This window comes from Oncorhynchus mykiss, chromosome 19 (assembly GCF_013265735.2).
Source record: "Oncorhynchus mykiss isolate Arlee chromosome 19, USDA_OmykA_1.1, whole genome shotgun sequence".
Classification (NCBI taxonomy): domain Eukaryota; kingdom Metazoa; phylum Chordata; class Actinopteri; order Salmoniformes; family Salmonidae; genus Oncorhynchus; species Oncorhynchus mykiss.
The window spans coordinates 6,489,409-6,504,122 of NC_048583.1; the positions used below are offsets into that span (position 1 = coordinate 6,489,409).

The 14,714-nt window shown below is 47.6% G+C and overlaps 1 protein-coding gene across 4 annotated transcripts in view; it reads right to left on the bottom strand.

Annotated features, from left to right (window-relative positions):
- Positions 1 to 14,714, bottom strand: part of LOC110518704 (zinc finger protein basonuclin-2-like) — a 156,777-nt gene that overhangs the window by 92,267 nt on the left and 49,796 nt on the right. Inside the window, exon 1 of one of the 4 annotated variants that reach the window (XM_036954097.1) lies at positions 820 to 1,190. The exons of the other annotated variants lie outside the window; for them this stretch is intronic. Coding sequence (XP_036809992.1) covers positions 820 to 846 — 27 coding nt within the window. The 5' untranslated portion in view covers positions 847 to 1,190. Of the gene's footprint in view, positions 1 to 819; positions 1,191 to 14,714 lie in introns of those variants that run through there. 4 annotated transcript variants of the gene reach the window in all.

A 14,714-nucleotide genomic window follows, 5' to 3' on the forward strand; every position in this document is an offset into this window, starting at 1 on the left:
TAATACAGGCCAGCTGTGGTAATACAGGCCAGCTGTGGTAATACAGGCTATGTTGTGGTAATACAGGCCAGCTGTGGTAATGCAGGCCAGCTGTGGTAATACAGGCCAGCTGTGGTAATACAGGCTATGTTGTGGTAATACAGGCCAGCTGTGGTAATACAGGCCATCTGTGGTAATACAGGCCATGTTGTGGTAATACAGGCCATGTTGTGGTAATACAGGCCATGTTGTGGTAATACAGGCCAGCTGTGGTAATACAGGCCAGCTGTGGTAATACAGGCCATCTGTGGTAATATAGGCAAGCTGTGGTAATACAGGACATGTTGTGGTAATACAGGCCAGCTGTGGTAATACAGGCCATGTTGTGGTAATACAGGCCATGTTGTGGTAATACAGGCCAGCTGTGGTAATACAGGCTGTTGTGGTAATACAGGCCAGCTGTGGTAATACAGGCTATGTTGTGGTAATACACGCTATGTTGTGGTAATACAGGCTAGCTGTGGTAATACAGGCTAGCTGTGGTAATACAGGCTATGTTGAATCAGGAGAACTTTGTCCTTAGACATCATTCACAACCACAAACAAACACTTTTTGGGTGTATCACTGGACACTCCGTAATGACCGTTCCATTATGACATCAACACAAGCTTGCACGAAAATCATCCAAATAAGGTCATTCATTTAAAACGTCCAGTTCCAATCCAAGTTCCATCTGACCTTTGACCTCAGGACATTCAGATGACATGTCCTCACCTCCATGTTACCATGCCATTCAAAGCCCTGAACTACTAGATGTCTCAACTGTTGTCTGTAATTACCTGCATAGTGAGATGCCAGCTCCTCATCCGTACAGGAAGTCCCCGGTTCAGATCCTGCTATTCCAAGGTAAGCATTCCTTCCATTAGACTATACACACCCCACTGAAACACGCTAGTGAGAGAGAGAGAGAGACTCTGCGCTGTACTCAAACCCCATGGCTACATTAGTGCAGTGACAAATGTGCAAGTGTCCCTCCCACACCCCAGCCACACGGAGAAGGAGAGGAGAGGAATGTAGCCTGTGACTAAAGGAAAGTCCATCTGGGCGCTTACTTCTTTATCTGCCTTTACAAAGTTCACAGATAGAGGGACTGAAGTAGAGGTGAGACAATGTCTCGGTGTCACAGGTCAGTCACCACGAGAGAGAGAGAAATGGGGGGAGAGAGAGAGAGGAGTGGAGACAGAGAGAGAGAAAGAGAGAGATTTGGAGATAGAGAGAGGTGGAGAGAGAGAGATAGGGAGAGAGAGAGGTGGAGAGAGAGACAGAGAAATGGGGTGGAGAGAGAGAGAGGAGAGAAAACGAGAGAGGGGGGGGGGGTGGGGGGGGGGGGGGGGGAGAGAGAAAGGGGAGTGACAGAGAAAGAGATAGGAGGACCTGTTGCGACAGCGAACCTCTCCAAAAGTGCCAAGTGCACACTAATATTTAGTCTTGGCGATGCATACCAGTATTTCAGTATCTAAACATTACAGTTCTCTATAGAACTTCACACCCGCAGGGCAACTTCAACTTCCAATCCACGACTATGGGCTTGAATGACTTGTTACAAGTTGTAAAACTCAGAGTGAAGCAGACTCAACATATGCAACAGGGAAGATGGTTGGTTGACGTTGTAAAACTCAGAGTGAAGCAGACTCAACATATGCAACAGGGAAGATGGTTGGTTGCCAGGGATTTGATTGCCATCCTGTAAATCGACCCAACCAAATTACCAACCCACCACCCAGGGGCCCTCCGTCGGTCCACCTCATAAGAACTAGAGGGGGGCTCCTTTTAGCAATTATAAAGCTATCGACGACTCGCTCGACATATGTTTGTGCGTCTTCCAGGCTGCTAGCATTAAGTCATTATCTGAACAAATTGTGACAGACTTTTTTATTGCCACCCAATCATGAAACATGCGCCAGTGGCACAGCTCTTAACGAGTAGCATGTTACTCCAACCTACCCCCCTCCGTCCCCTCAACTCTGATTCCTGCCTCTCATATTTATAATTTTACCACATCCTAACAATAACACGGCCTGGGACTGGTGCAGCAACAACATGTCGGGGCCTCGCCGGCCCTAATGGATCGCATGCGTTACCGCGGTAAAGCCTGTAAGTATTACCAGCTGCGACACTCTCTCTCGTCCTGGCAGCAGTGGTGGTGGGGGGGGGGGGGGGACGAAGCAAGCGGACTCATCTAAGTGCAGCTGGACCAGAGGGGGGAGGAGGTAAAAGATGGGGAGAGTGGGGGGAGGGGGGAGGGGGATGAAGAGATGGGGAGAGTGGAGGGGGAGACAAGAAACCACAAGACTTCGTGTTTCCAGCTGCCTTTCTCAGGAGCTCGGTTTTCTCTCCTCCCGGTTTTCGCAGGGCTCTTTTTGTCCCCTTTTTCAAAGAAAGAAAGAAAAAAGCACCACCCCTCGGCCCTCCCGTCCTTCGGCCATCTTTGTTTGGACAGGGCTCTGGAGCTCCAGAAAAGCTCTCTCAGATGTGCTGAAGTAAGGGAAAAACCAAACAAACTGGCTCTTGCACACACACACACACACACACACACACACACACACACACACACACACACACTGTGTGACTGCAAAAAAATACATTGAGTCACACAAGCTCACCACCACACATATACTTCCACACATATGTTCATATTCAGACAACATGCATGCCAACTCCACTATCGCCCAGGGACAAATTAGCATGGAAGCAAGAAAAGCGCCCCCTAACTCCCCTCTTCACTGTGGCCTGTAGCAATAGGATATAGGATGCATTCTTTTTGACATCGTGTGTGTGCCCTCGAATCTTCGGATCACAGCACAAGGCGAATTTCGAGCATACCTCGACATGTGTTACCTCTTTGTAATGTTGACTTTGTACGGCTATACGAGTTGTGATACTGGAGCCAAACACTGGGCCTGGCCATGGGGCCCTAACCGGCCACCCCGGCCCCAGCTTCCTTCTTCGTTAAATAACAAACACCCAGAGTGAACCGTGAAAACAGAGTTTTAAAAAAAAACACAGCAACACAATAGAGATCTATAAAAGCGTATTAAAATAAACCCATCAAATGTCACTCAACGCTGCCTCTAGCAGACACAAGTCCCCCTGCCCTCCTCTCGAAATTTGAAATGTTATTTGTCCGATTCTGTTTCCTTGCGGTGTTTCTTACAAAACCGTGGGATTTTGGTGAATGGGAGACTCTTGCCCAATGTTGATCTAGTAACATATGTATTTAGTAAGAGACAAAAGTGTTTCTTGAACTAGCTTTGAGTCGCTATTGTTTCAATCACGTGGCTAACTGCTACTGGGTCTGTGTGAACAGATAGAACTGATATAGAGCAACTAAACCATTATCATTTAGAGTAAATGGACAAATAGATAGAAAAACATTGGTCATATTTCCAAAATGATCATGGCTATAATGTTTTAAATAAACAAACATGTAATATTGTATTGAGAGAATGTGAATATATTTCAACCTTAACATTTGTAGTGGTAAATGTTTTAGGGAGTCCTTGAATTTGGCATTAAGACAATCCAAAAGAAGCACTTATAGAACAGATTTGACCCGTGTTTATTGATTTTCTTTCTCTCCCTCTCTTTCTGTCTCCTAGCGGCATCATTCCCCATCTCCTCTTCTCTTCCCCCTGTGATGACTTTGCTAATATATTTGAATAATGAAGGCGAGTCATTTGAATATTCCTTCAGTATTAAAAAAGGATGTTTTTACACGATGCAGCAATATTAACCCTCCGTAATTGGGCTCTTTGGACTTTACCAGTAGAAATACTAAATTATTTACTTATGTCGACAAAATGTCAGAGACACGCATCCAAAAATAATTACCAACGTTTCAGACAATGTTGTTTTGATTTTTATCTCTCCCTCTGCTGTATGTGATCGGACTTAAATAGAGTATCCCCTGATCTGTGTGTGTGTGTGTGTGTGTGTGTGTGTGTGTGTGTGTGTGTGTGTGTGTGTGTGTGTGTGTGTGTGTGTGTGTGTGTGTGTGTGTGTGTGTGTGTGTGTGTGTTCTGACAGAGAGCTCTAATGAATTCTACTGAAGGAACAAAACGGTTTGAAATATTCTCCATGTTTCATGTTGTGTGTGGACTCTGGAGAATCTCTCTCCAATCTTCTCTTGTCGTATTAATAATGAAGACTAGTATATTGATTGTTTACAGCTGGGGGTGACTGACGTTACCGCGCTTGGATAGCGCTTACACCGCCAAGGGTCTTGTTGGGATAGCGTTCACACCGCCAAGGGTCTTGTTGGGATAGCGTTTACACCGTCGAGGGTCTTGTTGGGATAGCGTTTACACCACCAAGGGTCTTGTTGGGATAGCGTTTACACCATCGAGGGTCTTGTTGGGACAGCGTTTACACCGTCCAGGGTCTTTGTTGGGATAGCTTTTACACCATCGAGGGTCTTGTTGGGATAGCGTTTACACCGCCAAGGGTCTTGTTGGGATAGCGTTTACACCATCCAGGGTCTTTGTTGGGATAGCGTTTACACCGTCGAGGGTCTTGTTGGGATAGCGTTTACACCGCCAAGGGTCTTGTTGGGATAGCGTTTACACCGTCGAGGGTCTTTGTTGGGATAGCGTTTACACCATCGAGGGTCTTGTTGGGATAGCGTTTACACCGTCCAGGGTCTTTGTTGGGATAGCGTTTACACCGTCCAGGGTCTTTGTTGGGATAGCGTTTACACCGTCCAGGGTCTTGTTGGGATAGCGTTTACACCGTCGAGGGTCTTTGTTGGGATAGCGTTTACACCGTCCAGGGTCTTTGTTGGGATAGCGTTTACACCATCAAGGGTCTTTGTTGGGGTAGCTTTTTATGTTGTAATCTAAATGTGTTGTCTGTGATCTGGCATGTAGGCCCTGGTTGGGTCCTTTCGGTAGGTGTGTGTGTGTGTGTGTGTGTGTGTGTGTGTGTGTGTGTGTGATTTGTTCATTACTTTTACCCAACATCAATGGGCTTTGGAGGAACGCAACGACTTCTTTAGACTTTTCCCTGACTACGAATAAACAGACTAGGGGAGATGGGAGAGATGGTGGGTGGGTGGGTGGGTGGGTGGGTGGGTGGGTGGGTGGGTGGGTGTGTGTGTGTGTGTGTGTGTGTGCAAACACTGACAGATAGGCGTGCTTCAGTTGAACCCTTGAAGTGGAAATTAGGTTTCTCTGTCATCTTGTAACTAGTCCAGTTCTCACAAAGTCAGCAAGACTTCCTCACCTCACCCCCTGCCCGCCTGACACCCACTATCCACCACCCCTACCCCTACCACCACCACCACCCCTACCCCTACCACCACTACCAACCCTGAACTCCTCTGGTCAGAATCTAGAGTGACATGGTCCCCGGGAGAAGCAGATGGAAACAATCCGCTCTCATTTCAACTTTTTTTATTTTCCATTAAATTGTATAGAGAGAGAGAGAGAGAGAGAGAGAGAGAGAGAGAGAGAGAGAGAGAGAGAGGGGAGAGAGAGAGAGAGAGAGAGAGAGAGAGAGAGAGAGAGAGAGAGAGGGAGAGAGAGAGAGAGAGAGAGAGAGAGAGAGAGAAAGAGAGAGTTCTTTAACCATTTGTACATTGTTACAACACTGTATATATATATGTATAATATGACATTTGTAATGTCTTTATTGTTTTGAAATTTCTGTATGTGTAATGTTTACTGTTAATTTTTATTGTTTATTTCACTTTTGTATATTATCTACCTCACTTGCTTTGGCAATGTTAACACATGTTTCCCATGCCAATAAAGCCCCTTGAATTGAATTGAGAGAGAGAGAGAGAGAGAGAGAGAGAGAGAGAGAGAGAGAGAGAGAGAGAGAGAGGTGAGTGGGGTAATTTTTCTCTCTACCTCTTCAGGTGGTTGGTCTTTACGTTTGCCAAGGCAGTAAAGCCACGCGGTTTCTCAAAAGAGCCCAGTCAAGTGGATTTATGCTGGGGGAAGCACATTCACGCACGCAGTCACACACTCGCATTCAAACATGCACTCAAGCTTAAAAACACACACACACACAGGCTTGGTGCTGGATGGCAGAAAGAGGGAGAGAGACACAGTGGAGAGTAGTAGCGCTCATACAGCTGACTACAGACAGGAAGGAGAGGGCACTCACTTCCTGTATGTCACTTCCTGGCTATACTAATCTGCAATCTTCCAAACATCGCAAGTAGTATCCTAGAACATCAAAGTGAGCTCACTGACATTGGGCATTCTTTGGGCACTAAATGGGCAGTGTCCGCCCTCCAATATCATCATGCCACACCCTTCCATTAATCTTCCTTTCACTAAAAGGAAGGAGTAACCCCTGGTAAGTACTTAGAGATAGCCCATACCACGGCCCCCTCACACAGGCAGAGACAGAGACAGTACAGTGTCTCTAACACTACAGCTGTGGGAAAATGCCCCAGCCTCCCAGGACAACTCCACTGAGGCCTACAGCCACGGTCGGTGTCAGAGACCAACTTTTTTTTTTTGTCAAATACAAACACTCAAAGGAAGCAGCCAAATGTGAGCTAAGGTCCTCATCACTTCATTTTTCATGTTATGGAGAAACGTATTTCATGTGCCTGAGACATATGTCGGTTGAGAAAAAAAATGAAATGGCGCCAGTGGTTTGTGGGTGCCGACATATTGGGATCCATTCTCCTAGTTGTGTTATGTCCATGTGTGTATGTGTGTGAAAGTCCTTTTCCAATGTGCGAGTGTGTGTATGTGTGTGTGTCCTCTCTCTTCTCAGTCTGTGTGTGGGCACCTGAGGGTCCGATCCCCATCCCCAAAGAAACCTCGGAGCGGCGAGCGACAGCTGTGCGGCGTGTGTTGCCGTAGCGATAGGCATCATGGGCTCGTGTGCAGCCTAATTGGGCCGTTGCTCAGCCCGCCGAGTGGCCCTCGCTAATTAATTAGAAAGGTAGTGGAGCTGAAAGTTTTAATCAGCAGACCAGCTCTTCTCCTCTTCCTCCTTCTATATCAAACACTACCAGCCCCACCTGACAATCACCATCTATCTGGATCTGTGGTGGGTGTGTGGGAGGGTAGCATGTTTTACAGTGAAGATATTCAGATGGAAAGTGTTTCACATTGAAATCCCGATCAGGGGAGATATGAACATTTGCTAGCATAGATGTTTTCTATTTTAATTACAAAAGTTAAATTCCAATTTTGAAAGTTGTAAAACGTTAGACATCACATTTATGTCCGTAACTGATCGTTCTCTTTTTATACCGAAGTAGACTATCTGTGTGTCTATGTTCAGCCTATGGCAATGCTTGTCTGTACGTTACAGTGCTCAGTATATAGGCTTGTATGTGGGAGGTCTGATTAGTTAGGATGTGGAGAAAGCCCAGTGGTCTTCCTGTGTGTAACTGTGTAACTATGTATGTGAGTGTGTGTGTATCATGTATCCCGTACTGACAAGGGTCTGGACTGAACTCTGTGATCCCCCCAATAAGTATGTGAACAGTGTGTGTGTGTCTGTGTCTGTGTCTGTGTCTGTGTGTGTGTGTGTGTGTGTGTGTGTGTGTGTGTGTGTGTGTGTGTGTGTGTGTGTGTGTGTGTGTGTGTGTGTGGCCATATCCCCTTTCTAAACGTCTCAAAGAGATCCTTTTCCACTCGACCGCTCCATCCCTCTATCCTCCAGAAACATTTCCCCTCTCCAGAACTAAACATAATATTATTTTTGCCTCTTATCCCTATCCGTAGTTAACTAATTAAAAGCTGCCGCTCAACCCCAACACTTTCCATCTCGCTCCAAGGAGCTTTTGGAAATCACACAGCTCGTAAAAGCGAAGAAGAGCCAGAACGAACGGTGAGGGTTTATATTTCCCTCAGAAGAAGAAGAAGGGAAAAAGATGATTCCTAAAGAATGTGCCTGGGCTCCACTTTGGGGACTGTGTCGAGTCCCAGGGCTGTGTGCATGCAGCAGACAGAGCACCACAATGATTTGCGGTGGAGGACCCAGTGTCTGGGAGGAATCAACAAGAGAGAGAAGAGACCGACAACAAGAGGCATGCTGAAGAGGAAGAGGCTAAGCTAGTCAACCACTTCACAAGATAGACTTGCTCTCCCTCCCACAACACTAGTAAAGAGAAGAGCTACTGCCAGTGGTCTTGGATCAGTTCTGAATATGTATGAATAGAGGATAACTTCTTCATTGTGCCTTCTTCACTCTGCCTTCTTCACTGTGTCCTCTTCACTGTGTCCTCTTCACTCTGCCTTCTTCACTCTGCCTTCTTCACTGTGTCCACTTCACTGTGTCCTCTTCACTGTGTCCACTTCACTGTGTCCACCTCACTGTGCCTTCTTCACTGTGTCCTCTTCACTGTGTCCTCTTCACTGTGTCCTCTTCACTGTGCCTTCTTCACTCTGCCTTCTTCACTGTGTCTTCTTCACTCTGCCTTCTTCACTCTGCCTTCTTCACTGTGCCTTCTTCACTGTGTCCTCTTCACTGTGTCCTCTTCACTGTGTCCTCTTCACTGTGTCCTCTTCACTGTGTCCTCTTCACTGTGCCTTCTTCACTCTGCCTTCTTCACTGTGCCTTCTTCACTGTGTCCACTTCACTGTGTCCACTTCACTGTGCCTTCTTCACTGTGCCTTCTTCACTCTGCCTTCTTCACTGTGTCCACTTCACTGTGTCCTCTTCACTGTGTCCACTTCACTGTGCCTTCTTCACTGTGTCCTCTTCACTGTGCCTTCTTCACTGTGCCTTCTTCACTGTGCCTTCTTCACTGTGCCTTCTTCACTGTGTCCTCTTCACTGTGTCCTCTTCACTGTGCCTTCTTCACTGTGCCTTCTTCACTCTGCCTTCTTCACTGTGCCTTCTTCACTGTGTCCACTTCACTGTGCCTTCTTCACTGTGCCTTCTTCACTCTGCCTTCTTCACTGTGTCCACTTCACTGTGTCCTCTTCACTGTGTCCACTTCACTGTGTCCACTTCACTGTGCCTTCTTCACTGTGTCCTCTTCACTGTGCCTTCTTCACTGTGCCTTCTTCACTGTGCCTTCTTCACTGTGCCTTCTTCACTGTGTCCTCTTCACTGTGTCCTCTTCACTGTGCCTTCTTCACTGTGCCTTCTTCACTGTGCCTTCTTCACTGTGCCTTCTTCACTGTGCCTTCTTCACTCTGCCTTCTTCACTGTGCCTTCTTCACTGTGCCTTCTTCACTGTGTCCCCTTCACTGTGTCCTCTTCACTGTGCCTTCTTCACTGTGCCTTCTTCACTGTGCCTTCTTCACTGTGCCTTCTTCACTGTGCCTTCTTCACTCTGCCTTCTTCACTGTGCCTTCTTCACTGTGCCTTCTTCACTGTGTCCTCTTCACTGTGCCTTCTTCACTGTGCCTTCTTCACTGTGCCTTCTTCACTGTGCCTTCTTCACTGTACCTTCTTCACGGTGCCTTCTTCACTGTGCCTTCTTCACTGTGCCTTCTTCACTGTGCCGTCTTCACCGTGTCCTCTCCACTGTGCCTTCTCCACTGTGCCTTCTCCACTGTGCCTTCTTCACTGTGCCTTCTTCACCGTGTCCTCCCCACTGTGCCTTCTCCACTGTGCCTTCTCCACTGTGCCTTCTCCACTGTGCCTTCTTCACTGTGCCTTCTCCACTGTTCCTTCTTCAATGTGCCTTCTCCACTGTGCCTTCTTCACTGTGCCTTCTTCACTGTGCCTTCTTCACTGTGTCCTCTCCACTGTGCCTTCTTCACTGTGCCTTCTTCACTGTGCCTTCTCCACTGTGCCTTCTCCACTGTGCCTTCTCCACTGTGCCTTCTTCACTGTGCCTTCTTCACTGTGCCTTCTCCACTGTTCCTTCTTCAATGTGCCTTTTCCACTGTGCCTTCTTCACTGTATCCTCTCCACTGTGCCTTCTTCACTGTGCCTTCTCCACTGTTCCTTCTCCACTGTGCCTTCTTCACTGTGCCTTCTTCACTGTGTCCTCTCCACTGTGCCTTCTCCACTGTGCCTTCTCCACTGTTCCTTCTCCACTGTGCCTTCTCCACTGTGCCTTCTTCACTGTATCCTCTCCACTGTGCCTTCTTCACTGTGCCTTCTCCACTGTTCCTTCTCCACTGTGCCTTCTTCACTGTGCCTTCTTCACTGTGTCCTCTCCACTGTGCCTTCTCCACTGTGCCTTCTCCACTGTTCCTTCTCCACTGTGCCTTCTTCACTGTTCCTTCTCCACTGTTCCTTCTCCACTGTGCCTTCTTCACTGTGCCTTCTCCACTGTTCCTTCTCCACTGTGCCTTCTTCACTGTGCCTTCTTCACTCTGCCTTCTTCACTGTGTCCTCTCCACTGTGCCTTCTTCACTGTGCCTTCTTCACTGTGCCTTCTCCACTGTGCCTTCTCCACTGTGCCTTCTCCACTGTGCCTTCTTCACTGTGCCTTCTTCACTGTGCCTTCTCCACTGTTCCTTCTTCAATGTGCCTTTTCCACTGTGCCTTCTCCACTGTGCCTTCTTCACTGTGCCTGCTTCACTGTGTCCTCTCCACTGTGCCTTCTTCACTGTGTCCTCTCCACTGTGCCTTCTTCACTGTATCCTCTCCACTGTGCCTTCTTCACTGTGCCTTCTTCACTGTGCCTTCTTCACTGTGTCCTCTCCACTATGCCATCATCTAGTTGGGTCAATGCATACTTCCCAAAGGCATGCTCAAATACAGTGTGCCATCATCACAGCTTTGTCCTATAGTCTTTGGACCGAGGTGAGGTGTGACAGAGACTGAGATTGTGAAACACACACATCTTTTATCTTAGTGGCGGCGGTAGTGACACTGCATGGCGTTGTGGCGGCCCTATTCTCTGTGGCCACCTTGGCCTCCCGGCCCTGCGGCGTGCTAATCAGTTAGCTGGTCTTATCTCCGTGTTGGCCTGGCCAAAACAAACACGCACTGCCTCTTTATTGCTTTGTTTTCACATGTTACGAGGGGGAAGGAGACACCATGATTACTTTACCAGATCACCGCTAGATTATTGTTGTTAGGACCAGTATTACTGTAAGTTACTTGCCAAATACTGGAGTGTCATGTGGGTGGATATATACAGTAATGGCTGACTGGTGATGCAGAGGTGGGAAAACTGTTTGAAAGGTGAGGTAGAGAGAAAAGGAAAGATATAAAGAGAGAGAAAGAGAGTGTGAGAGAGAAACAGTGGCTAGTCTTTTTATCTCCTTACACAGTGTTCATATTCACTCTAAATGGGTCAAATATACCTTATTAGCAGACAGCGATAGGACAAAACGCTAAGTTAACTATGCTACACATGCTCCTCTGATAGTAAGGGAGTTAGACATAATGAAGCAGTCTTGGAAATGGTGTCATTATAGTCAGATTCCTCTGTAATGGCTACACTCCCAGAGAGTGAGAGAGAGAGAGAGAGAGAGAAGGAACCTGGCTGGCTCTCTCTGTCGCTAGGCTAATTGGCGTGCGTTAGCCAGTTAGCGAGGAGGAGCGGGGCCGCCCGCCCGTCCCTGTGATGTGGAGTAAAACTCCGGGGCAGGGACCCATCTCACTAATGACCAGCTTCCTCCCTACGGAGCGCCCCTTGCTCCCTCGCCATCTCCCCTGCTCCCTGCCACACACATGCTGGCACCGCCACTGCCATGGGGCAACCAGGGCGCCCTCGACCGACAAGACCCAGCCGTCATGTTGCCAAGGCCAAAGCAAGGCAGGCACCAGGGGGCATAGAGCACAGACAGACGGTGTTGGCTGGCACCTCTCTCACGCTCTGTTGGAGCTCTCACTCGACACCTGGAGTCGTAACCAAGGGTGACAATGACACCCGCTAACACCCACTTTCTCTCCTCTCCCTCACACACACACACACACACACACACACACACACCGGGCAGATTGACGCGCGGGCTAACAGATTCATCAGCCTGTGAAAATAGCTCAGACAGCTGGGGTAAGAGGCACTAGGCTACACCCCTACCGCTAGCTGCCAGTTAGCCTTGCGCTCTTGCCTTCACTATGCATTATTAACAGGGAGCCTCTTGGCACTTGCTTAGCGACTCGTAGCCTCTGCGCGGAGCGCTAACAGAGCACTAGCGTATCTCTGTCAGTGTGAGTAAACAAACGGCGGGGACACGGGTGTGACTGAGAAAAACGTTCTGCCACCCAGACACGAGCAGAGCGGGGGAACGGAGGAGGGGGATAAGGGGGGAAGAGGAGGAGGGGGAACGGAGGAGGGGGAGAAAGGTGGAAGGGGGGGGTGGCAGCATTCATATTTTATGGCTCCTCTCCGGCGTTTGTCCCCAGGCCAAATGCTGCGACTACAGTCTGCTAATGTCAGAGCAGCACTTAACCAGGCATTTCCACCGTGTCATGTGCATTAGGGAATACACAGAGAGAGATACGGAGGGAGGTGCAGGCTAGAATCACAAATAGGACATGGAGATGGATTGTTGCTCCTGGAGCTGACATGTTTTAGCCCATATTATCACGCAATTACCGTTTATTGTGCGCACAAGCTATAGCATGTGTGTGTGTGTGTGTGTGTGTGTGTCTGTATTGCGTGCATGTGGATGTGTGTACATGGGCGTGTGTCGAGGAGGTGACTGTGTCTTTAAAGCCCGTGCTGCCTCTAATCTGGTCCATTGATAGCAACCTGGTGACAATGCTGACCTCAGCACCTCAAGGAGACACTAGATAAGACACACTCTGTATGGATCAACTGAAGAGCATCACACTCACAACAGTACAGGAGAGGGAGATAGATAGAAATAAAACCCCATGTCAGCACTTCTGCCAATCCATTTACGACCAAGACACCCCCCCCCCCCCCCTCATCACCATACCTACAGTATTTCCTTATGAGAGTCACAGTGTTTACTTGATTTCCCCCAGGTTAATGTAAAGGTTTATGTAAAGGTTTATGGGAGAGTTCAGGGATAGGACAGTGGATTGAGACTGACATGTGATAATATAGCTGTGCTGGTATGTGTGGAATGGACTGGTCACCTGTCCCTGAGTTAATCATGTTGTCATCGGGGCATTCCCTTGGCACTGGCCCTCTGGCACACAGAGAGCCTGGACGAGGTCCAGAGTAGGCCCCTCGGACGTGGCTGGCATGCACCCCGTCAACACTGAGACCAACAGAGCAATACTCCCAGAGGGAGGGGCACTGGGAGGGTGAAGTGGACACTTTCACATCCATCTGTCGTTACCTCAAGTAGCCTATAATCATTATAACATCAGACTAATATATATGGAAATAGATATACTGTACCAGGAGACCCGTCTTAATTGCAGAAATTGTCTGACATAATATAACGCATCAATAATAGATACTAATATATCTAGAGATATTCTCATATAGTTTATGCATTAAACATTTAAATGTACCTTGCTTATTTTATGTGCAGGGCTCTCGGAGTGGTGTTGTGGTACAAACCGCACGACCCCTAATTTGATCCCACAGGAAGTCAACTATCAGTAAGAGGAAGTAGATTAAATCCTAAAGTGTGCCCCACCCACTTTTAACACTTTACTGACCGCAGACCTCTAGGCATGTCAAATGATAAACTGGGTGGTTCGAGCCCTGAATGCTGATTGGCTGACAGGCGTGGTATATCAGACATTATACCACGGGTACAACAAAACATGTATTTTTCCTGCTCTAATTATGTTGGTAACCAGTTTATAATAGCAATAAGGCACCTTGTGGGTTTGTGGTATATGGCCAATATATCACGGCTAAGGTCTGTGTCCAGGCACTCCTCGTTGCGTTGTGCGTAAGAACAGCCCTTAGCCGTGGTATATTGACCACATACCACACCTCCTCAGGCCTTATTGCTTAAATATATCATGATATGGTTTCTACTCAAGTTTGTTTTTCGTGATACAGAGCATTTGCTTGAGTTTCACTTGTAATTTGAGAGAGAGTTGCTCCATTGATTAGCTAGTAGACTTCTTCAAAGTAGAGAAGCTGTAGCTTTAGAAATTGAGTTCACAGGGCATAGTGAGAAGGATCGCGGATGGTATCGACAACGAGTGTGTGAGTCGAAACCAGATGAAACAGATTAATTACGTTGGTGTTTTTCAGTGTGTGTGTGTGTGTGTGCAAGTGTGAGGGAGAGTGTATATTATTAATCTTGTTCAAAGGCAGGTGGTTTTAGCAGTGAGTGGGACATGTTAAGAGAAAGTGAAGGAGATAATACCAGCAGAGCCCTTGGACTTAACACACAGCGCTAATGAGAGATAACTCCGATTAGCAATTAGCTTCTACCAAAGCAAAAACAATAGAGACTAAATCAGCACCAAGGCTAACGACTAACCAAACGCAAAAACATCTATGGGTGAGCTTAGCGCTTAGCGTAGCACCATTTCACTCGGTGGGATCCTGAGGCGACGGGGTGGAAACGAGGGAGAGGAGGGAGGTGAGAAAGGTTGTGTTTACCTCTCTTCCAGTAGAACGATCTCTTATCATCCCTCGTTATCATCCTAATGCTCCCATTTCCCCCCACTATTTCTGATCCCTGGTTCATCCATAATTGGCTAGCTGGAGTGTGCTACGTTGCTAGGCTAATGCAGGCGGATTGCTGTGATGTTTTTCCCTAGCTATTTATGATGTGAATGGCCACTTACACCCCCCCCAGCAGGTTAGCGTTAGCAGCGGCGCTACTAAATCTGGGCTAACCGCGGCTAAAGGGAAATAATGTACTGTATGTCAAGTGGGTGTAAAATAAGAAACCAAAAT